Source organism: Struthio camelus, chromosome 13, assembly GCF_040807025.1.
Source record: "Struthio camelus isolate bStrCam1 chromosome 13, bStrCam1.hap1, whole genome shotgun sequence".
Classification (NCBI taxonomy): Eukaryota; Metazoa; Chordata; class Aves; order Struthioniformes; family Struthionidae; genus Struthio; species Struthio camelus.
In genome coordinates, this window is record NC_090954.1 from 2,298,155 (window position 1) to 2,321,871 (window position 23,717).

Here is a 23,717-nt window from a genome sequence, read left to right on the forward strand (position 1 = left end):
CCCATTCCAGTAATCTCAAGGCGCCTCCATGCAAACTAAGCGCTCAGTATCTCTCAGGATGAGGCTGTTTGTGTCTGTAGCAGCAACTGTCATGTTCCTCTCGTCTTTCTCATGCTCCTTTGGCTCGGAGGTTGGGAGGGGACGAAATAGCATGAAACTGCATTGGCTTTTCCTGGTTGTGCAATTAAGCGGAGGAATTTGGGAGGCCATGGAATGGAGGCAAAGGTACAGGGCACCGGCGGTCTGCTTCCACCTCTGCCTGTGTGGGTAGGGGTATATTCACACGATTAACTTGGTTGTCCAGAATGTGACCTGGGCCCATTCGGGGATGGCAGAAGCTGCCCGGCTTGTTTCAGATTAGCTGTAACCCTTAGAAATGATGTCGTACTGGTCTATATTTATGTTTTGATGAGCTGGGGCCAGTGCATTCATGCATGGCCTGCATGTCTCTGACTTTCCCCACGTCTGTGCAGCTGCAGTGAGCTCAGTGTTTATATCTGAAGCTTTGCCTTTGTATGCATGTATCATAAAAGTATCAGAGGCAGCGGATGGGTGGGAGAGCCCATCTCTGCTCACAGAGCAGCTAGAGAACAGACGAAAAAAATCTGGAAGTCCAGGGTTCTTCCTCAGTCCAAGCCACGTTGTGGCTTCCTTCTCTGGCATCAGTGGCCTCGCTTGGCTTTGACGTGTGATATTTTGGATGAAAAAGGTGGAGCCAGACTGGTGGCCAGCATCCCTCCCCCCCCCCCCCCCAAATCCAAAAATCATGTGAGAGTAGAGATTTTCAGAGGGGTGGGGGACGATTGTGTCAGTGAGAAGAGCCACTTCTCAGATATATCCGTAGTCCTCACCCTCAGGGTGCAGGCTAACGGCGGCCAGTGGGGTCAGTGTTTTGGAGGCATGACTTTGTTTAGATGTCGAGATTCCTTTGTGAAGCCAAAAAGCGTCTGTCTCCCACACACATGAAATTCCAGAGATGTCAGACAGCCAGAGAGAGGTTCCCATGGAGCACCCTGCCTTCGGGCCAGAAATGGAAAGCTCTTACCCTCCCTGACTTGCACAGCTTCAAAACCAGGCTGTTGCTCCCAGAGCAAGGGAGTCTCTGCTAGGTTTCTGTCAAGGTATCTGGGCCTGCTCCCACCCTCTCCTGTGCTTCGGACTGAGGTGCTGTTGTGAGTTCATGCCATCGCTACGTTAGATGGGCAGGGAAACATGCAGGCTATGTCTCCAGGAGCTTACTTGGCCCTTACTGTAACTGGAAGGCAGGACACATCCCGCAGCTTCTGCTTGGCTTGGAGCTCTGGCAAGGCGAGTTCCTGTCTGCCTGCAAAAGGCTGTGCCGGCATGCCTTAAACTGTGCTGGGTATTGAACAGCGTTCAACAGCAGGTATTGCTGCCGGTGCGCAGGAACGGCCCTGCAGCCGCGGAGCAGCACGGGTCGGAGGGGACCTCTGGAGGTCTCTTGCCCTGTCCCTGCTTAAAGCAGGCTGCTCTGGGCCTTGGCTCCTAATCCAATTTGATCCTGTCTTTCAGCTCTGCTGCAGCACAAGCTTTGCCTGAGAAATGACTGCCGGAGCTGGCTGCTCAGGAGCGCTCCTTTTCCTGCCTTCTGCGGCATGGTTGTTTTCAACTCGTGTTGCCAAATATAGGTTTGTTCTGTAGTTTCACAGAGGCTGTATAGTCCTTTCGGCTCCTCTTATAGAGATTTTTTTTTTTTTTCCATTGCCTTGCGCCTTCAGGTTAAAGGTATTTTGTACTAATATATTTTGAGGCTTTCCGAAGGCCTGGGTTAATAGGATATATAGTAGTCAGCTTATTAGCATGATGACTCTGGTTTAGCTTGTGGAGCTGAGTGGCCACAGTCTGTGAAGCTTCTCTTTCTCATGACTTCCAGGCAGTATCCAAAAGAGACTTGTCTGGTAGCTGGAAGTGCAGTTTGTGGAGATGCTGTGACATGGTTGTACAAGCCAACTGGAGAAAAAGTATACAGAGGTGACCAAAACTCTTGGGTTCTCATTATATCATCTCTATTCCCTTGTCTAAAAATATACACAATAATAGTATTTATTGTAATCAGGCAATAAATTCTGGAAATGTATGTGGGAATTAGCCATGTTTATTTTAAGTGGTAACTAAAACAAATAATCTTGGTGGCTGGTATCCAGCATGGGTTGTTCAGCTGCTGGGTAAGATGGTGGAGACCCAGATCCTTTTGTCCTCTTCACCATCTCTTTGAAACTGCCCCATACCTTTTCCATGGCACTCCTTGGGGGTCGGCACTAAACCTCCCTTTTGGCTTTGTCCTGCCACCGTTTGTTTTTGCCTAGGTAGACCCAGGAAGCACATCCCCTCCTTCTTTTGCAGACGTGCTCCTCGTAGTGAAAGCTGGATGGTGGGGAAGGGAGGAGTTACTGCCGCTCAGATCGGATGAGCGCAAGCTGGGAAAGCATCTGCTGCCCTGGGTGAACTTGGGAAAGTCTCTTCGTGCATAAGGTGATAAGATCAGTCTCTCGTCAGGGGATTGTGAGGTTTCGTTAAATTGGAAGCCTAAGCGTATTCTGAATAAAAAGGTTTGAAAAGAAATGAACTGGGGTAATCTGGTGGGTTTCTGTCTGTCTGTATTTTGGGTTCTTTTTAAAAAGACTGAAGGAAGAGCTATGTTTGTGTTTTGGACTTTGCTTTCTTGGTTTTGAATAGCTCTTGGGGGAATGGAATTCTCAGGCTGCCAAAACGCTGAACTTTCTCATCCTTTCAGGTCATTTTGGAGGAAATGTCTCTCATTTTTGGTTCCACAGTTTTCTGTTTTCACCAACTTTCTTCATTCTCAAAGGCAACATTCACATTTGCAAAGCGCTGCTGTTCACAATGCCTGACAAATCCTATTTTGCTCCTTTAGCAAAAAGAGTTTAGCAAACTCTTATCCAGGAGTTCTGTGATAGGGACAAAATGCATGTTTAATCCTTTCTTAATTAATCTGATTAGACCTCACAAATGTTACAGGGAAATGGCTAAATAAAAGATTATGACAAGAAAGCACATGGAATTTTGCTTTCAGTAGAAAAGCTTAGAGAGGAATTTAAGCCAGAAACAGTCAGTTTGTTTGCAGAAAATTAAAATTTATGTTGCATTCACAGGTTTTGGCTGTATCGTCTCGGATGTATGTTAGATGAGAAGCTTTATGCTCCCTTCGGAAGCATAGCTCTGAAAGTGAGCAAAAATTGCTGTTCTAAGACTGTGACAATGCATTGGATTCTGTAGATTTTATTTTTTATTCTTTGAAGACAGGCTGATGAGAGCCTGGAGCAAGTGTCTGCAGCTCAGCTGTTTGCTTAGGAGCGCTGAAGTGAGCAGCCTGGTGTAGAAAGGGAATATGTGGAGTATACAAGTGTTTCTGGGACCGTTCCGCATCTGGCTCGTGGCTGGGATATCAGCGCAAGGTCTGCGTTAGAAATGGGTATGCCGTTTTGGCACTGGCCGTTGGGAAGCGGTCAGGACATTTGCCTGCGGAGTCCTGCCCTTAGCAGGAGCTCTGCTTCCTCACTCGCCTCCCTGTCCCCTTCCCAGGGCTAGGTGACCACCGAGCAGGTTCGGCATGCTGGGTTTTACACGTGTGCAGCAGAGCACACATGTAAAACCAGCCTGAGACCAGCCTGCACGGGCATGTGAGATACCGTGAAACACAGATGCTGGGCTGGTGGGGTTTTTTTTCTTTTTGAAGATGCTGAGCATGTGCCCTTCCCAGTGTCCTCGCTAGCCTCGGGGTTTATGGATACCTTTAAAAATGAGGCCAAAAACTTTCAAGCAAGGTATATCACTTCAGGCAACACAGGTGTTAGCTGGCAGTGCAGGATGGACAGAGGGGAGCCTCGGCTTTTGAGTCTCCTTGCCTCTGAAATTTTAAGCGGCTTTCGTTTTTACTTGGCCTGTCTTGGTGGTGGCTCTATAGCTGGCTTCTTCAGTGATGTTTCTCGCTGCTCGGGCTGCAGCTGGAAGCCGGAGAGATGCTGAATAAAGGCCCAAGTGTTCTGGGAAAATTCTTGGCATTCTTACGAAAGCGGTTTAAAGGGGGCTGGGAATTGTTTTGGCAATGTGAGGTTTTCCTACTGGGGGAGAGCATGGCATGGGCTGGGAGCTCGTTGTTGTGAGCAGCTGAAGAGGACGGGCGACAACGGTGTCCTGGACGCGGAGGGATGGCTCGGACGTGGGTGCTGCGCTCCAGCCTGCTGTAGGTCGGAAAAGAGGAGTTTGCTGGGGTCGAGAGGGCTTTGCCATGCCGTTGCCCAGGTTGTGGAGAGCAGTGTTAGGCATCGTTGTTTTGCAGTTTACAGCTCTCTGGGGCTGCCACAGTGAGGAAAACACCGTTGCCCTCTCTGCGCAGAAGTATTGCTCGCATCACCTCCGAGATGCAGACTGTTGACTAGCCACGTAGCACCAGGCAGAGCGGACCGGGGTGCAAGGGAGCAGAGAAGCTGAAATACGGCAGGCCACTATCATGAGATGAGTGACAGATCAGCGTAAACCCCAAATCTAAAGTTCTCTCTCTCACTCTTTCTCTCTCTCTCTTGGAGCACTTAAGCATATGATTAAGATTAACTGAAAACCTTGAGACTTGAATATGTGCTTGCACGTGCTCGAGGCTCGGTGGCATTTAGGCGCAACAACTTTGCTGTAAGAGGTACTAAGATCTCTACTTGTCAGGTGCTGGCTGAAAGGGTTTCCTTTCATCTCCAGCGCCAAGGGGACCTGTGAGGTTATGGTTATCGTATCGAAGCCTGTTGTGCTTGCTGTGCTCAGCAGCTTCTGACTTGTTAAACAGCCCTGAATCTGCTCTCGTTACCTCTTTTATGCCATCATTTTCTGCTTAGCGGGCTACAAAGTGTAAGCTCGTTCAGCAGTGCTATAATACATCTTCTAATAGTCCTTAGCCTGTGAGTACAAGAAAAATAATATGGTAACGCGTGAGAGCGTCTATTTTGAGTGTTGATAGCATCATAAAGGTGCTTTTCAAATGTCAGATACGGTGCTGCTGTTACTTCCCTCAGCTGCTAGGCTTGGCGAAATAAAGGTTTTCTCTGTGAAAATTTGAGTCTGTACTTGCTGCCATTTCATTGCAAATGTCAAGTGACATTTGTTTCAAGAGCGTTCAGAGATGGGGAAGGATCATCTGAAAGAGGAGATTTGCCAGATATTTTCCGCATTGGTGCGGAAACCAGGCCAAACCGCAAGGTGTGCCCACTTGGACAAAAAAGCCAAATTCTTCTTCTGACATAGTTTGCCAGAAGGTCGCTAAGCCAGTACTTAACTGCTCTGTGACTCAGTTTACTCATGAAATGAGGATAAGCCTACAGGCACCTCTGTAGAAGTGGTGCATTTGGGACAGGCCCCTCTCAGCATCACGTGTGCAAAACCGTTGGGGTTGAGTCGGGGCTTCCCTTCTGCATAAGGTGATGCTGTTAAAGCGAAGGTGCCTTTTGGCCCTGGTAGCAGATCTCCTTGCTGATGCTCCTGGGGGCCGCCCGAATGGGAGGTTGCAGGCGCATGGGTCTGCCATCGAGGCAGCCTCTGTCCCGGAGGATGCCGCTGGCAGCCCCACTCTTCTTCTGGGGTTACCCCTCCCGCAACAACTGAATCGCATCCAGTTATTCTTGTGCCTGGCTGAAGTTTCCAGCCCTGGACGTACTGGATGCTGAAGCAGACCTCTCTGCGTTCAGTTTGGTAGCGGTTTTGTGGGTGGTTTGATTTGCCCTGCTGCTGAGACTGCCTCGCCTGAGAGAGGGCTAGCCGAGGCGCCCGCGCTCATGAGCTCATATGTGAGACCGGTTGCTTTACTTGGATTTAATAAGCAGCCAAGTCTTGTCCAGTCCTTTCTCTGCCCGGTTGCAAGTGAAACCCCTTGTATCAGGGCTGCAAAGTTCCCCGATTCCATGTGTTGTCTTTCAGGAGGCAGGAGAATAGCATCTTATAAACGCCCTGGGTATCTGTGCTAATCTGCGTGGATGGTGGCCGGGAAAGCCAGAAGGTGAAGTCATCGCTGTGACTCACAGCGCCAGCTGTGCCAGGTGCTGAGCCGGCCGTCTGCCGGGCGCTGGCCGCCCCGTCCCCGCCGGCGCCAGCGCTGCCAAACGCACGGTGACCGTGCAGAGCCGGGCCCGCAGCGAGGCCTCCCGTCGGCCGCCTGGAGAGGAGGGAGAGGTCCTGCGTCATTCTGCTCGGGGCGCTGCGATCTGCTAGCAGCACGGCTAGCCGTGGTTTTTTACCTTTGTGTTTTGAGCTGATTGTGAATTTGAGGAGATAGGGTCCGTCTCCGTGTGCTGCACTTTGCGGGGTACCTGGCACACCGATCCACGGCTCCGTGGCTGCATGTACTGCTGCAGAGCCAAATAACGTGCCTGCGGATGTATCCAGTACTGCAGACCTACTGGTGAATAGTGGGGTAAAGATAAACGACTGTGCCCCGACTGGAGGTGGCCCTGCTGCAGCCTCCTAGCGCGTTTAGCACATGGTGGAAAAGGCTGTGCAGAGGCTGTGTGTTGTTGCCTTTTACTGTTTCGTAAGTGTGCGTGGAGGGAAAAAGGTGAAAAATAAAGTCTGAGGAGAGAGGAACGTGGGGTACTGCTGCCTTCCCAAGGGGCTGTGCCCCGTCCGCTGCACGTGGGACAGGCGTTTGGAAACTTGTTAGACCCCCTGGAGCTGGTGGCATGAAACCTGTGGAGGTGCTCAAGGGACTGTTCTGGAGTGCCACATGCCTTTGGGATGAAGCTTATCGCTTGGACATAAGCCCTTTTTATTTACCCCTCCCCACCCCACCCCCAGAAAAGGACTCCGTTTCCCTTCCTTTTTTCCCTTAGCTGTTTTGCCTTGGAAAATGTCAACCATTCATCTTTGTTACTCGTGTTTTGGAGGGGGAGAAATCACTGCAGACACAGGAAAGCGCTGTGTTATCTAATCCTTCAGGGTGTAAAATCAGGAGTCCACACTTAACTCATGTTTTTGCTGAGAAACAGCAATGTGATTTCTGGGTTTTTCTCTTGCTTTTACAGAACTTATTCACAAGTTGCTCATATGCTGATGAGTCTGTTGTAGCAGGATCTAAGATTTAGATTAGAAGTCCCGTCGTGCCAAGCTTTTAATTTAAAAAAAAAAAATGGTTATCAGCGTTTAGGATGGTGGCATTTTTGCTTATATGTTTGCTTATATTTTTTGCTTATATGTTTGCTTTCACCTGCTTCATTCAGGGAAACAAGTCAGTGATGTCTCCAGCAGAAATGACAAGCGTGCGTGACCAAAGAGTGTTTCTTGCTGAGATGAATATAAAAAATGATACCTCTCAATATCTAGTTGTGTGTGTATTTTTTTTTTTGTTGGTGGTGTTTTGTTTTATTTTTAAGCAGGCGATGTCAGGATGGTCTCTCCTGTCCAAGTTACAGTCTGCTCATGCTGCTCCAGCAGGCAAGCAGGGAGAAACGGGGTCAGCACCTCTACCAAGCAGGGCTAGCTTCTCCGTGCTGCACCAGGAGCCCAGCTGGGAAAATTATGTGGCTAAGGGGCAGCTGCATGGGGCAGCTGGTCTTCTTGCTCCCGACTGCCCTAAGGCGTCCCTTCGCCCCGCTCCCTGCGCCTGCTGCTTGGGCTGCTGCTGTGTCAGCCCTCGGGGCTGGGGTGATGCTGAGGGATGCCGTGCTGGAGGTGGGAGCCCCGCTGGGGCCATGCCCAGGCCTTCAGCCGGTGGGCTGAGACACGAGACCGTCTTGCGGCCGTGCCGGAGCAGACGGCGCGGGACCCGCGCTGCGGGAGCAGACGGCGCCAGGCGCAGGAGCAGGCCCGCGCGTGCGCTCCCCGTCCAGCAGCGCAGGGCTGGCCGCGTCCCCCGGCTGCTGTGTTGCAGCGCGTTTCAAGTGCTGGGTTTCTAGGTTTGCTTTCGGTTCCCGTGGTGCTCAGCTGAGCGTGGCCCGCTGTGCTGCCAAGGGCATCTCCTTCTTTTAGCTTTAGTGCCGGAGAGTTTTGGTGCCCTTTCGAGGGGTCCTGTGACGTGCCTGTCAAACCAGAGCTGCAATTGATTTCCTTTGGGAGGCTGCTGCCCGCTCGCTGCAGCCGTGGCCCCGGGCGCCCTTTGCGCGCGTTGCCTGGACAGACTCTGCAGCTCAGCCAGGCAGGCTTAAAATGTTTAACTCACTTAGGATTTGTTAGTTAATAAACTCTGCTCTTGACCTCCTGATGATTTGTTTCCCACCAGTTTATACACTCTTAATACAAATTATTCCCTATATCTCTGGTTCAAGCCCTAAAGTATAGCTCAAAGCATAGAAGATCTTCAGAGAGCGTGCTCAAAGGCTTGGAGTAAAATCTGGGTAGTTGCCCTCCATAGGACGCCGCTAGCGCCTGAGCGGGGGTTGCGTAGGGCTGTAGCAGCTGGTTGTGGTGGGAATCGGTGCTCGGAGCCATCACAAGCTCTTAGAGATTTCGCAATGCGGTACTTAAATGGGCCGGTCCTGGTCATCCGGAGCCTCTCGGTTATTGGCAGTGCCAGGATGGGGCCTCGCCTGGTGAGACAGGAGAGATGCGAGACCAAAGACACTCTCGTGGGGCATTGCTGAGCGTGGGAGCGCTGCAGGAAGCTGGGTGGCTAGTAAGGACAGGGCAGGGCTGCTTTTCACGGTGCCCCTGCCACTGTGGCGGCTCCCCTCCTGCAGGGCAGTCGCTCGCGCTCCCGGCCGGGTCCAGCAGCACCTCTGGGTCCAGCAGCACCACCAGTAGCAGAGACAAACACACGGCCTGCTTGGCTCTGAGCGCAAACATGGAAAAAGCCCTACTGAACTTCTTGGCTTTTGCGAAAACCTTGTTGCTGCCTTACCGCTGCCCTCATCTGTTGTAGCATTGATATTCCGCGTTGGTTATTTATACTGAGCTCTTCAGGACGGCTGGCTGGCCGCTGCTGAAAAGCCCTGGGTGCTTTGAAGCTCTCGGTAGACAATCAATGATTTTATTTATTTTTTTTTTTTCAAAGGTCATTTTTAGTATGACATTGCTGTCTTTATTATCAGGTGAACCACATCGAGCTGTCCTTGAGCTAGCCCGGGAGAGCAGGAGCTGGTTGAAAGAGGGTTAGTCATTTTGGGGTGAGACGAGACGTGTAAATGGGTGGCAGGTAGTTGCAGGAGCTGGTCGCAGTGGTCGCTGCGTGCGGCTGGGAGAGTTTCCTCCCCAGGGCAAGTCATCGCACCAGACCTTACACAGAAGCAGCGATTGTGTACTCAAGGCTCTCAAATTTGTAAATTCAATGGCTTGGTGTGGGGGGAGTAAAATAACGTTTTCCCTCTGCTCTCAATGCTTTGCAGTAGTTGCTGCCATTGTTTGTCCTAACACAGCAACAATAGCAAATTCCTTCGGTAGCTGAGTGACAGCTGAACGGGCCGTAAGCAGAGCAAACGGTTTTCTGCTCTGGTATCAGCAGCGTCTTGGACGTGAACCAGATTGTTATCACTGCTTACAGAAATAAAAGGAAACTGTGCATTTCAAGGTCACTGACAAAAATATTTCACTGAAGTTTGGCCCTTTGGCTTAGCGGTTTGAAGAGCTGATGTGCAGCTTTGAGTAGATGTATTCTTGTCCCATAATGAGCAGCAGCTGAAAAGAGGAGAGAAAATAAAGCCCTGCGCAAATGCGTTTGGGTTTTCTCCTGCCGGAGCATGACTGAGTTTTCAATTTAGCCTAGCCTAGCTGGAGCCTATTTTAAAATCCCGAGCAGTGGTGCTGCCTGTTGCCTAGAAACATCTTCCAGGCCTCGGGGCGCTCGCCTGCTAATCACAGCCGCAGGCAGGCTTTCTCTTTTTCCTTTCCACAATGTCACTTGCAGACTTGTTTTGTGTGTTTTTGTTTGCTTGCTTTTCTGTTTATTATTTTAAATAAAATAAAGAACCGGAGCGTAACTATCAAACGCGGTGACTTGCTGTGGGAGCGATTTGCTTTGCTGTCGCTGCATCGCGGTGATGGTAACTGGTATTTTGAGCTCTGTAACGTGGCGCGGAGGGGCAGGAGAGGGGAGAGACAGGTTGGAGGAGAGCGGAGGGGGCTGAGAGCCTCGAGGAGCCTCACCTGAGCTCCTCTAACGCTGCGTCCCAGCCGGGCAGTGGCCTGGGAGCCTCCCGGTCGCTGTGACAGTCTCCGTAAAAGCGTGACTTTGAGGCGTCTGTGTTTTCAAAGCCCCTTTAAAACCATTTGGTGTTTGTGTAAACTCTTGGCCACAACAAAACCTTAATTGACTCAGTGTCTCCCGCAGGAAAACTTTAAATGATGGCTATTTCCGCTTCGTTAATGAGAAGGATCGATCCTTACGGAATAAAACAAAATTGATTGCGAGAGCCCAGTTACGATTGGATTGTGCTTCTGTCCCGGGAGTCCGGTGGGAGACCGCTGGCCTAATTTCATCGGAAAGTTGGTAACAAATGCTAATCAGGACAGCCAAAAAAATTGTGTTTCATGCATAGTAGCTGCCTCAGCTACTTACAAGTTGTTCTTGTGATTTAAATGGTTTATTTTACAAAAATGAGAATATTTGTTCGTTTGTCCAAAGGCAGAATTAAAGGAAGATGCAGGAAGATGACTCAAGATGCAGTTGATCATGTTCATGTTTTCTTTAGGGTCTTGTTGTAGGCATAAAGTTGTTATTTCTTCTTATTTGTCTTTCTTGTTATTTCTTTTATTTTCCTCCTGGGATATTAATGTCCCAGCTTATTTTCCCTCTTGGGAATTAATTTAAAGTTTGACAGCCGGCTAAGTCTCTTCTCAGGCTCTGTAGTCTCATGTTTGGTACCGGCCGTTAAGGCCAAGTTGTGGGGAACAGACCGAAGAACCTGAGCCAAACAAAACGTAGATGTTTTCTCCATCCCCCTCTTCCCTGTGTGCTGGTGATTAAGGAAAACAGACTTATTCACCAAAGAAACGGCGAGGGCGAATGAATCAGGCTCTGAAGTCATGTGTCTGCTTCTCCCTGGAAGGCTAAAGGTACATTAGAGGCGGTTTGTAAGCGCGGCGGTCTTGCCCCTTGGTTCAGACCATGTTGTTCAGCTGTGCAGAGAGGTGGCCAAATCTGATAAAACATCTGTGCAAATCCACGCTCTCCTGTTCTTAACCACTGGAAGCAGAAATGACCCGTTCTGTTGACTCCTGTCTTTTGGATTTTATGGATGATCTAGACTCTTTCTGTATAACATGAAGCATAAATCCTCCCACCCCAACTCATCCTCCAGCTGCACTTGACCTGGTTATTTCAGGTGAGTTTGATCCTTTTCCATCCAGCACCCCAGGCTGGGCTTGTCTGGGTCAGTCTTTCCTTCTCCCCGCGCTGTGCAGCAGAGCAAGTCTGGCTCTGCCTGCCCCTTGCTCAGCGTCGTTGGCTGATCGTATGCGGCAGGGACGGCAGACGTGGCCGTTCCTCTGCAAGGACTGTTGGGACTGGAGCATTCCTGGTAACTGTCCCATGTGGGCCAAATTTGGTCCCTGCGGAAACAAACTTGAGCTGAAAGAGGCTGAGTAGCTGCGACAGCTTGCAGCGGAGAGCCTGCCTGAGCTGTTGGAGAAAGTGCCCGTGGGCAGCCCGTCTGTCCGGTGGCAGAGCTGCTGCGCGTGCGCCCGGAGGGCAGCCCGGAGCCTCCGTGGGCTGTGCGCTTGTGCTCCTCCCTTCCCCCTGTGCCAGAGTTTGGTCTTTGCCTTCTGTGGGAGCTCGTGGGTTTTTGTTTGTTTGGGATTTCTGGGGGGTTGTTTTTTGTTTTTTTCTAAAGGCCATCACAGGAGGAGGAAATTGAAGGCAGACCTATTCTAGCCACGCAGATTGGTACTTCCTTGCACATCAGCCCCTCTCCAGTTTGCGGCTGGAGGTGTCTCAGACTTTGCCTGGTGTTCCTTAGATGTTTATTATCTTAATTTTTAAACGAAGCTTCCAGTTCAGGTGATCAGCTCCGTCTCCCTGCAGGGGAGGGAGGAGACAGCAGGAAAGGCAAAGCGTGGGGGGAGACAGGAACAGGAACAGCAGAGGCATGGTAGAAACCACCGTGATCGCAGATGGCAAAGCCAGAGGGTTCCTTTGGCTCTCCACGCAACCAGCACCCCTGGAAGCATGGCTGAACAAAACAAAAGTGCTTACAGAAATAGCGAAGGAAAAAAGATCAAGTAGGAGGAAAATGCGGCTTCTGTCTAGCTGAATTCAGTGCTGGAGGATTTAAGAAATTAAAATAAAGGAGGAGGAGGAGAAATAAGTGATAAAACGCACGGTGGTGGTTTCCTTTGTTAATCTCTCCCAGCTGCATGCAGTTGGAGCTCATGCTAATATTTTCTTTCCTTTGTAGCCTGATAGCTTGGTTCTGGCTCTAAGATAATTTCCCATTAAGATCAATATTTTTCTCTTTTCTATTGTTGGTGGCTGCCAAAGTGTTTGAGATGTGGCGTTTCAGAAGACGAGCTCCCACGGGCGGTGCGAGGGTTTGCTTCGGTGGCTCTGCAGTACCCAGGGGAGGGTGGTTATTTCTTGGACTTGGTGGTTCCTCTTATGCCTCCCTGCACTAACTGCTGAACTGATTTGCTGTCTTTACCAGAACGAAGAGAAGAGGAACCTTGCCCTGGGGGGCCATGTTGGATTTGACAGTCTCCCCGATCAGCTGGTCAGCAAGTCTGTCACGCAAGGCTTCAGCTTCAACATCCTCTGTGTGGGTGAGCGAAGTTCTCTGCAAATAGACGTGGGCCGAACCAGTGATGCTATGAGGTTGGGACTAGGATCTGAGGCATGTCTTGCTGTGACACAGGCCTTGACGGTGACTTTAAGCCAACCAGAAATGCCTAACTCTTCAAAAATGCCTATTGATTTTGGTGAACTTGAATTCACTAGGCTTTGGTATTTCTGAGTTGTGACTTTCACTAGTGATTGTTGGATGCTCATTGCCCAAAATTAGAGAGAGTTTTGGTAAAGGTTCTAATATAGCATCTTTCTGCTTTAAGTGAGGGAGAGGGAGGACAATGTGTGCGGGACTGTACAGCTCTGCAAGTGAGCTGGGCTACCAGTGCAGGCAGGGAAATGCAGAGAGAGGCAGGGAGGTCAAATGGCCTCAGCAATCAGCCCTGCAGAAGGATGAGGAAACCAAGCGACTGAGCCTTGTAGGTCACACCAGAAGAGCTGCTGTAGCTCAGTGAGGTGTTGCTCATCTTCTCGGCCACAACAGCTGTGTGATAGGAAGGGCTAAGGGAAGAGCGTACATGGCAACTTAAATATTTCCCTTTGCAAATGGGGGTAGCTGACACGAGCAGCTTCTCAGTGATTGCAGTGTCCGAGTAGATGCGGTCGGCGGCCATGTGTTAGCTGACAGGTGCAGGTGGTAACTCGGTCATTTCTGAACATAAGCATATACCCTAAGGCTAGAGATAAGCAGTTAGTACCTGAGCTGTGCCTGGCTGGTTTCCCAGGAATTTGGGGACAGGTGGGTGAAAGGGCTTGAAACAAGACCATCTCTGTGCTAGGAAAGAGCGTGTGTGTGCGGGTTCCTGTTTGTTTTGATTATAAAGTATTTATCTTGAGGACTGTCAGCAGGTGCAAGAGGCAGACTTTAAAATAATTCCATTATATCCTTTTAAAAAAAATGTTGGTATTGGCATGATTTAGCAGGTGATGCTGCCTAGACTGTTAAAAACTAATTCCTTGCAGTGGTGGGACGTGCATTATTTTTACTTTAGCTGATTTTTGTTTTTTGTGTGATGTCGTAAGTATTGTAACCTGCTAGACCAGTAGAAATAGCAGATATAGCAGTTCCATACCTGGCGCTTATTCTGCCCAAACAGAATATGGCTTTCTATAGATTTGCACAGTGAAATCCTGAAAATTTTAGGTGCTTGTACCTAAGTTGGTTTTGCGTATCGAAACCACAAGTAAAGCCATGTGTGAAATCAGAGTTTAACCTCCAGTACTTTATGGGCTCCTTCCTTAGGAGAAGGGTAATTGCAGCAGAAGACAATATGTGTCTAACTGGTGCCATTTTCGGGGACACCAGAATGGATAGTCTTGCATTTTCATCAGGTCATACAATGTGTGAAGCACTGGAAGACATTACTGCATTTTTTTGGACAAGAGGAGAAAAAAATTTTGTACCACTGCTTGCCAGTTCCTGTTCCCAGCTGTGCCCAAAACTGAACAGGGGAATGTGGCTTATATCAGTAGTAAGTTCTCCACATGACTTTCCTTTTAGATGAACGTGGATCACCAGGCTGTTTTTATTTTCTTGCACAATACTTAGCCACAGCTGGTAGGACACAGTGTATGTCTCTGCCATGTTCTGCGCACCATGTGGTATTTATTTTCCGGTAAAGAGGAGAATCTGCTGTGCTTGAAGATGGGAAAAAAAAACAAACCCTCGGTAGTTGGCATGGCACCCCTCTCAAACAGAAACTTGCTCATCTTCCTGTTTTCCCATCTATGCATCTGCTGTAGCACTCCTCAGAGGCTGTCCAAGCTCCCAGGAGCCTGGTGAGGGGGCCATGGTCAGTTGAGTACAAGTAGTGGCTGTCTGTAGGCAATACACAGGGAGCAGAAGGCTGTTTTCCTGTATTTTGTTTGTCTTCACTCCCTTGGCCAATAGGGCTGTATTTAATGAATGAGCGGTTGAAATGGGGCCCTTTGTAGGCCAATCTGGAAAATATCAGTCTCATTTACTTACCAGGAGCAGCAGTTCAAAGCCTTTCTGGCTCACACACAGTCTGTATTCCAAGTATTCTGGGAGAGAACTTGGTTGGTGATGCATCCCAGGTGTCCTTCGATGGCATAGGAAGGGGGAGCCTAGAGAAAGGAGACTTTTCCTGACCTTGCCCCTACTAGTTCTCAGAGGAATATACCAAGGTTGACTCTGCTGTCCCCATTTGACTCCACATTCTCTCCCCCTGCATATCTTAGAGGTTCAACTCGGCAGATATTTTTCTGCCACCAGAAAGATGAAGATGCCTCGGAATGGCCCTGCTTCAGTGCTCCAGGAAAGTATTTTCCCCTAGACAGTGTTCTTGTCTCCGCTTGGTTTATGCGGCATGAAGAGTCATGGGACAACAGGGGTGAAGAAAGGAAGGAAGCAGAAATACTTAAGAGAAACTCCAGAAATCAAGAGCATTATGAGATGAAACCAGCTGTGTTGTAAACACCATCATCTCTGGGTTGGGTTATAAGATCTCTCTGTGCAGCTGGAACCCTTCAAAACAGAGCAGTGCCTCTTGCTCTTTGTCAGGCAGCCTTTGTCTCGCTGAGGTTGTCTGGATGCCTGCCAGCTTGCGCCTGATGCGAAGGAAGAGTTTGCTGCTCATTCCCTCCCGTTCAGCCGGTTCTGCTTGCTGCACGGGTTCCCAATGGTCTTAATGGCACAGAGGCAGGATTTCCCACCTCCTGCTGTCCATGACACGTGTCTGTGCAGCAGGGCTGCCTTGGACAGTTTGTATATGCGGAGGCAGATCTCAGTGGCTCACGGAGTGCCTTGTGTTGGAGCTTGCTTTGAGCTTGAAACGAAGAAAACTTCTACCTGGTGCTCACTGGTGTGTTTCTTCTTATCAGGCTGCCCACCATAAAGGGCTTCTTTGCTGCCTGGAGCTTGCCAGGCTGCGTGCTAAGTTTTGTGTCCATGCGCAACTACCTCTTTTTGTTTGAACATGCACCATGTTTTCTTTCTCTGGTGCCCTGACCCACGTTTCCTCCAAACTGCACCCTTTGACAGGGCCCAGATTTCCCCTGGGTAGGAGAGCGAGCGGGCGGTGGAGACAGCTTCAGCCCCGCTGCTGAGGGCAGAGCTGTGCTTTAGAGAGAGAAGAGTAAGAGCTGCAGAGCTGACTTTGTATAGCTGCTGTGCAGGCGGAATGGGAAGGGGTTACAGCAGAACGGGAGGTTTTAGCCCTCTGACACTTATTAATGGCACATGTGGGACTACAGAAATAGGACTGTAGAAGAGGGACAAGCTGCTTTAAGGCTTCCAGACAGACCAAAGTTCAGCTGTGCAGTGGGATCATGAAACCTTCATCCAGCACCTTCCCCACTGTGAAAGGAGATTTTCAGTCTGGTGGCAAGTGGTCCTGGCACGTTCAAAGCTGTCTGCCCGTTTCTCTGCACACAATGAAACAGGTACCCAGATTCCCACTTCTCATGGGGTCTCCTCTCTCCAAAAAGACCAGTTCCCAGAGTCTTTGGCAAGGTAAAGCAAAGAGAGAAAGTAGTAAAGCAACCTGTTAAAATACACACAGAAAAGAGTGAGAAGAAATCTTGCTGGCAAAATTTCCTGCCCCCTCCAAAGTACACTAAGCACCCATCACTTTGCACTGAGCTGCAGTATTAGCTGGAGCTATTGCTCTGGGATAGCTGACAACTGAGCCAAATAGTCCTTGTCAATAGGAGCAGTTGAGTTTTACTCCATCTCAAGACTCCACTAAATTGTGCTCTCCCCAGCTTCTCTGGTGCAGGATCCCAAGCAAGGTCAGGGTCAGCAGAGAGGAAAAAGTATTTTACTTTGGTCTCCCCTCCCCAGTGAAGATCATACGCCAAAGTGCTCTGTATTAGCTTTGCATTAAGCATGGGAGGCCTTCAAGAATGCTATTACCTTTATGATGATTATATCTGCCTGGCTGCAGGGGATTTGTAATAACTTTTCACGATATAATTTAGTTTTACTCTGTAATTAATGCTCTTTGAAGTACCTGTGACAAATTCATGCTGCCATGAATTGATGACTCCTCCTTCCTAGGCGAGACCGGCATTGGGAAATCCACACTAATGAATACACTCTTCAACACCACATTCGAGACAGAGGAAGCCAGTCACTATGAGAGTGCGGTTCGCTTGCGGCCGCGAACCTACGACCTGCAGGAGAGCAACGTTCACCTGAAACTAACAATTGTGGATGCGGTTGGATTCGGAGACCAGATAAATAAAGATGAAAGGCAGGTCACGTGCCATCTGCTTGGTGTTTCTGGGCTGGCCTCTGGTGCTTAGACATGAACTGTCTGCAGCTCTGCTCACAGTAGTGCAGAGGAGGAGTCTGTGTTTCTGTGAACGCGGGGTCCCTATGGGGTGGCTCTGGTGCTGGGGACTGGGCGTAGAGAGAGCTGGGTGAGGAGCTAAAGAGAGATGGGGAGGTCACGGGAGGTCTTCTTTAGCAGAGAATGGTGTCTTCCAGTTAACAAGCTGTCCTCGGTGCAGGGTTGGGAATCATCTGTTCTGACAGTGATTGGTTTCTCTGGACCTGTCTCATTTAATTACACAGACATCTTGTTCAAGCCCCAGGTAAAGGCTTTCTAGGACTCCCAGGTTCTATCCTTGGTCATTTGGCATTGTTGTAGCCAGATGGCTCACCCCTGAGATCTGGGCAAAGTCTAATATCTGGAAATAGTCATCTTTCCATGCTTCAGCTCCACTGTCGTTAGACCTTGTAGTACAGTTTCAGGAAATTCCATCAACCTTTGGATTATTAGGTCTGTGTGTAAATGCCACTTTTCCTGTTGGATGGCTAAATTGTTTAGGCCTCTTGTAACTATATTTCTTAAATGATATCATAGTATGTCTAGGAGAATTCATTAAACCTTCAGACTGTTTAATCTTGAGTTCCAGCATTTGGGTTGCTAATGGCATATTTTTAGTTACAGGCCGATAGTTGAGTACATTGATACGCAGTTTGAAAACTATTTACAAGAAGAGTTGAAGATCCGTCGTTCTCTCTTCAACTATCATGACACAAGGATTCATGTCTGCCTGTACTTCATCACTCCAACTGGGCACTCGCTCAAGTCCTTGGACCTGGTAACAATGAAGAAGCTGGATAGCAAGGTAAGGGGTTGGAGACTTCGATCATCCTTTTTGGTAGCGATGATGCTTCTGTTAATATTGTTTGTTGTGTGGAAGGGTCTGTTTCTTCTGTGTAAGTATCAGGCTGTTCCCTGCACAGTAGTAGAGCAGTTTTTAGGAGTCTGTTGAAACTGAGTCTGCCCTGATGGCTGCTGAGGTCCTGTGCATGAATTCTCAGTGACTTTCCTGAAGAATGCCTGGTGAAAAACCTGTTTTCAAGCTAACTATGTAAAGTCTTCTAGAGCATCTGTTGCTGTAATGATCTTATCCAGATTAGTCCATGCTCCTCAAAGCCTTCAGCTGCATCTTTGTTAGCTCTTCTTTGCAGATATGCAGGTGGGGATGGGTTTCAGCTCCTACAGTTTTACTGTGGAAACTGCAGAGCCACATCTGCTGTCCTGACCCATCTTCAGGGACGGGACACTGAGAGCAAATGAAACACTATACTTCCCCAGGTGGTGACCTATGTAGAGGAGACAAGGCCTGATGAGAAGTGTTGGCTGTGCACGCTGATGCATAGGGAGAGTGTGAGCTGTCACTGCTGGTAGTGCAGAACCAGCCTGCCCTGATCTGGGTAGGAGATCGTATTGTCTTCTGAAAACGTAAATATGGCAAGAAGCTCTCCAGGTCATAGGAATCCTGAAAGTGGGTCAGTGAGAAAGAGGTCTTGCTGGGGGTTGTTTCTCTGTGCGTAAGCCGTTGCTGCCTTAGGGGGCAGTGGGTTACTTAACCAGCTGACTGCTGACATTTATGCAGCTTGGAAGAGGCTTCTGACACAGTTTTAATTGTTCTAGGTGGCTTCCGGGGAGCTGGAGACAGGCTTCCAAGGTCGCTACTGACAGCAGCCTCTCTGCTATCTCACCTTTCTTAGCAGGAATTTCTTGAAGAGCAGTATTTTGGCAACAACATGGCTCCTTTCAGACTGGTGGATGCTCATCAGTTTATCACCAGTCTGATGTGGGGGACAGGCAAGGCAGCTAGGATCCTGCGGTAACTGAGGACCCCCTGAATCACCTTTAGGGATTGCTCCCTTCTCTGGTTCTTGTCTGCACCAGCCCTATTGGACTTTTCTAGCTGCTAGCGTTCCCGCTCGTGCGTCCCCTGCTGCTGGCCGCTACCACCCAGGGGCGGTCGGCCTCCTTTTACTTGGCTCCACTCCAGGGTAGACACTGGCTTCTCATTGCAGTGGCCTGTTAGTAACCATGGTGGCTGTTACACTGACTTCATCAGGCATCTGAAAACTTTCACTTAATAAACTCTGGCTCTTGGCCAGCATTACATGTTCTCAGAAATATGTTTGGAAGAAAACTTTTGCGTGATTCCCCTTGGCGCTGGTGGTCTGACAGAGCTTTCCTCTTCCTTTCCTTCTGCATTCCCTACTTTTCACATCTCCCCATGGCCGCCTTTAATGTGGTCCTTGGATAATACCAAAATAAATCCTTTGTACTTGTGCGGAGATGGGAACTTTGTGCGCACGCAAGCTTTTTTGTATTGCTGAACTGCCACTTGAATAGTTGTCTCTGAAGTCATTGTATCCATTTGATTTCCTCTCTCTTCTTGCCACACTGTAAGAACATCTTGGATTTCATGGTGTGTTGGCCTAGCACAAGCATGCACCTATACATGAATAAGCAAGCGGAGACCATTGATCTCTTCTGTTTGTGTTAGGGGATTATGTTGCATTTCTCCATTGCTGTCATCCCAGGACTTCAAGGTACTTTCCAGGCATTCCTTAAAGATCTTTTCAAGGCTGTGCTGTGCTCCTTAACCCCACAGGTTCGTGCTTGGAGACCAGCACATGTGCAGTGTGAAGTGGGGCTTAGGCAAAGCCCAGTCAGCTCTGTATCTGCACCTCTGTATCAGACTAGGGACACGCAAGGGGTGACTGTGTTTCAGCAGAGAGGTGAGGTGCACTGACCCACGTCTGCAGTCACATGAGCTCACCTGAAGCTGCATTTCTGAAGCTGGCTTTCTGTTGGGAAGTTTTACCCTGCTGATGGCCTCTGTTTTACAGTTGAAGAACATGATCCAGAGAGGCAAAAGGTGTAATAAAGGCAATGGTTTGCTTTATGCTGTGCTGGCTTGTGTTCTGACTAGTTTAACAGGGGTTTTGTCGGAACCAGGTATAGTTATATCTTTGCTTTGCCACACTGGTGGCATAGCATCAGGTTTTCAGGCAGACTTTTGAATCTATGTGATGACTTCAGTAATAAATCTTGCTTTAAATGTGAATTTTTACAAAATCCCTTTGAGGTAGAGCTATTTTTTAAACAAAGTCTTCCATCGTGCCGTAATACAATATTTGTTTGGCTGAGCTCATGAACAGCTGCTGTCTAGAGTATTTAATTACATCCAGAGAGCCAGAAACATCTTCCAAACTCGGTTCTAGGTAAATAAAGGGTGTCTGGCTGTTAAACAGGAAACATGTATGACCTAACGGGGATTGGTTTTCCATAGGGTGTAACCTGGGAACAAGAGGGGATAAGGTAAGATAAATTGCCTCCGTACTAGATTTGTTAATTTAAAACGCAGCCCTGCCCTGGAAAGTGACTGCGTAACTGTGCTGTCACGGGCATCCTGCGGCTCGCTGTGTGTTGTTCCTGGGTGGTTTCCTGGCAGCATTTGCTGTTTACAAGCTGACGCTAATTGCTTGCCCTCCATGAGCTGCAACATCCTAGGTGGGTCACTGGCCAGCGGGGATTCTTCAGGCCAGCTTATGCCTCTCCTGCTTCATTTCCAAGGTACAATTTGCAATGGTACTTCTGCATCAGTTGGCTTCACTGAGACTAGCACTTGGGAACACTTTGGAGATGGGGTGGGGAGAAATCCAGTTGTTTTTCCCAGGATGAAAATGCATATAGCCTTACTTACCAACTGACTTCTTTGAGCACTTTCTATCACGTCGTATTTTTTGAGATGAGAAAAAACTGTGTTCAGAACGACTTGAGAAGAGTTGCATTTTATATATGCAACTATATGTGCGTGTGTAAGTTCACTTTCTTGCACGACAGCTTGAAGCACAGACATCCTCTGGTCATAATTCCAGCACTAGCAAAGACTTGCAGCATGTAAAGACTGACTTTTTATGGGGACACTGCATACCTGTCAGATTCAATGGGAACGACATCCCAGGGGTTAGCTTCCTCACTTTGTTACCAGATCTTTAAATTGAGAACAATGCTCTTCTGCCATAAGATGTAAGAATATTGCTTTGGGATTTTTGCCTGCAACCCAAGGTAAACTTTATTTGTGTAGAAGTAAGAGTGGGGAATAAACCCCTCCCAATTCTACCATTATTTCCATTGCACTGGCTTTTTAAAACGTGTTCTGGAAGGAGAGGAGATAGTGACTTTCATTCTGTAGCCAACTGTATACCAAGTTTGTTGGGCACTAATACAATGCGCGACGGATTGTGGCCTTTGTGTGTGGAAGTAGATGTGTAGAAGCTGCTTTAGGAGGGGAGGATGCAGACAAAGCAGGTCAGGTCAGGACCTGTTTCATATCTCGTTTGTTTCTTGTTCTCGAACTTTTCAGTATTTTTATTATAAAGGGATGAGCTAATTCTAGACTTCGATGGATTTTAGGTACCAGTGCTCAAAATTGGAGAATGGAAAAAAACACCGTATTTGAAAAGAACAAGGTATTTATATAGTGCTGTGGATATCGCTTGTTCACGATAGCATTCCAGCTTGTGTATTTCCAAAGCATGTATGAAGCCAAAAGAAAATAGTAATAATTTAAAGAATTAGTAATAGCAATAATAGTAATAATTTAAAAAATTAAGGACTTTGTAAGGGGAGAGGGAGAAGGATACAGATGTATCTCCCATCTTTCACCCAGATGTCCTGAAAGACTCAGAAGTCCTGGAAAGCTGGAAGTAAGCTGCAAGAAGGTGGTATGGTCAGCGTAGCTGGATTCCTGATAGGTTCCTGATTTATGTCTCTCCTCCTTTCTAGAGCAGCTGCACATATTTTTACCAGGTGTCAGGAAAAGACAGAATAATCCAGGATGCATTCAACTGAAAAATCAGAGCCTGTTGAGATTTTCGGCTGTTAGCTAGTTGTTGGCATTTGTGTTGGTTTTTGGCCACTGACTGCTGGAAGTGCAATGACTCGCGAAGCCCTTTTGGGTCTTGAGTTCTGTGATAGCCGAGTCTGACTTGCCTTTTCAAAGCGCAAGGAACCTGGTTAGAAGGGACTTGAGCCAACCTTGGTTTGCACCTTCTTTGAGCAATGCCGGGGCCTAGGAAAACACGGGGGAAGCAGCTGTGATGCCAGAGCCTGCTTCCTCTCTACTGCTAGGAAGGCCATGCTGAACTGCCAAGTCCTGCCCCTGACTGTAAGCAGAGCTGAGCTGCTTTTGGAAGAGGAGGGCTTTCTGGGCTTGCCAGCTGGCTCAGCTCCTTTGATGCCTCTGACAGTAAAGAACAAGCCCATTCTGGGTGAGGAGACCCTGGTGCCGCCTGTCAGCAATGCTGAGTCCTGACCTGGTTCCCAAGTCTCATCCTTCCCATGCGGGTGTTTAGGAAAGCAGACGGGGGGGTGGAAGGGGGGACGTGGCTAGCTCAGCTGAAAAGGGACTCAAATCGCCTGTCATGCTCGGTTGTCAGCATCTGGCGAGAAGTGCTGGAGAGTGCAAAGCCTTGCTCACGCCGGCTCCCTGACAGTACCTTTCTCCACGCAAATGCCGCTCCTAAGCGGGTCCTATATTTGCCCCGGGCTGACCTCTCTTCTGTGCAGGACAGCAGCTCCAAGCCTCCCCTGTCCGTTAGCAGTGCAGCGAGGCGCCCAGCTGTGGCCACGGCCCTTTTGTCCCTTAGAAATGAGGACATCCTCCTGCTGAGGAGTGGAGAAAGACCAGCAGACCTTGTTCTGTGTGGGATATTTTTGGTCTATGCTAAAAAAGGCCACATCTATGGCTGGGAAAAACAAGGAGTTTATCCTCTCAGTGCTTGTTTAGCAAGGCACTATTGCTTCATTTTATGCAGGAGACTCTTTGAGCCCATGCCTGCAAAATTATTTAGGTGCTTCTCTCCCAGGAGGAGTCTGAAACCATTAGCATAGCTGGCAACTCTCTAGGGCATCCAGAAACTGTACCTGCAGGAGGACTTGAGCTGCCTGCTGCCAGCGGCCCGGCTGGGACTGGGTGAGCCCGCTGTGCGGGCCGCGAGCAGAGGGGCTGGGGCAAGCGGAGGGGTCGCGGGCCAAGCCTGAGCTCTCTGGGAGGCAGCCTGGCGTTGCTCGCTCGCACGAGTGCAGCTGCTGCTTGCCAAAGTCACGTAGGCAGGAAATACTGTTTGGGGGCAATAGGCAAATCAAGATGCTTTTCTTCTGGGAAGAGTAAGCGTTCTTCTATTTAGCGAGTGCTAAACCAGAGGAGAGAAAAAGCAAGAGGTATGGAAAAACACTGAGCTACAGAGAGAACTTGAGCTGGAAAACTAAACTCATTTATTTTAATGGTCATCCATTGGAGACCAAATGGCTGTTATGAATTTCAGCTCTGTAGGACAAAAAGTGTTGGCTGTGGGGCAACGTTAGGTGACAAATCAGACTTTCCCCTCGTTTGCCTGAGTTCTTGAGTTTTACTAGTATGGATCTGAACGCTGTTCAGACAGAAGAGTTTTGTTGTTATTTGTTTAAGCAGTGGTTAGCAGCTTTGCACTTGACTTTTCTGGGCATAGCAGCGTTGTTTAATAGAGCTTCCTGTGAGAGAAGCTGCTCTCCAGCAAGCCTTTCCGGTAGCCGAGACACACTGCACTCCTGTTCTGGCCCACCAGAGACAGAGGCAGGCTGAAGGCTTAGCGTTTCTGCCTTCGTCACCCCGGCTGGCCCTGGACTTTGTGTGGTCCAGCTACTCCAGGATGGTCTGTTAAACC

The 23,717-nt window shown here is 48.8% G+C and overlaps 1 protein-coding gene across 5 annotated transcripts in view; it reads left to right on the plus strand.

The window, feature by feature from the left end:
* SEPTIN8 (septin 8) overlaps nt 1-23,717 on the plus strand; it is a 41,097-nt gene that overhangs the window by 4,543 nt on the left and 12,837 nt on the right. For 3 of the 5 annotated variants that reach the window (XM_068960124.1, XM_068960123.1, XM_068960122.1), the window contains exons 2-4: nt 12,588-12,702; nt 16,746-16,941; nt 17,638-17,824. In XM_068960124.1, coding sequence (XP_068816225.1) covers nt 12,588-12,702; nt 16,746-16,941; nt 17,638-17,824 — 498 coding nt within the window. Of the gene's footprint in view, nt 1-2,425; nt 2,494-12,587; nt 12,703-16,745; nt 16,942-17,637; nt 17,825-23,717 lie in introns of those variants that run through there. The other 2 variants (XM_068960127.1, XM_068960125.1) reach the window with 2 other exon arrangements.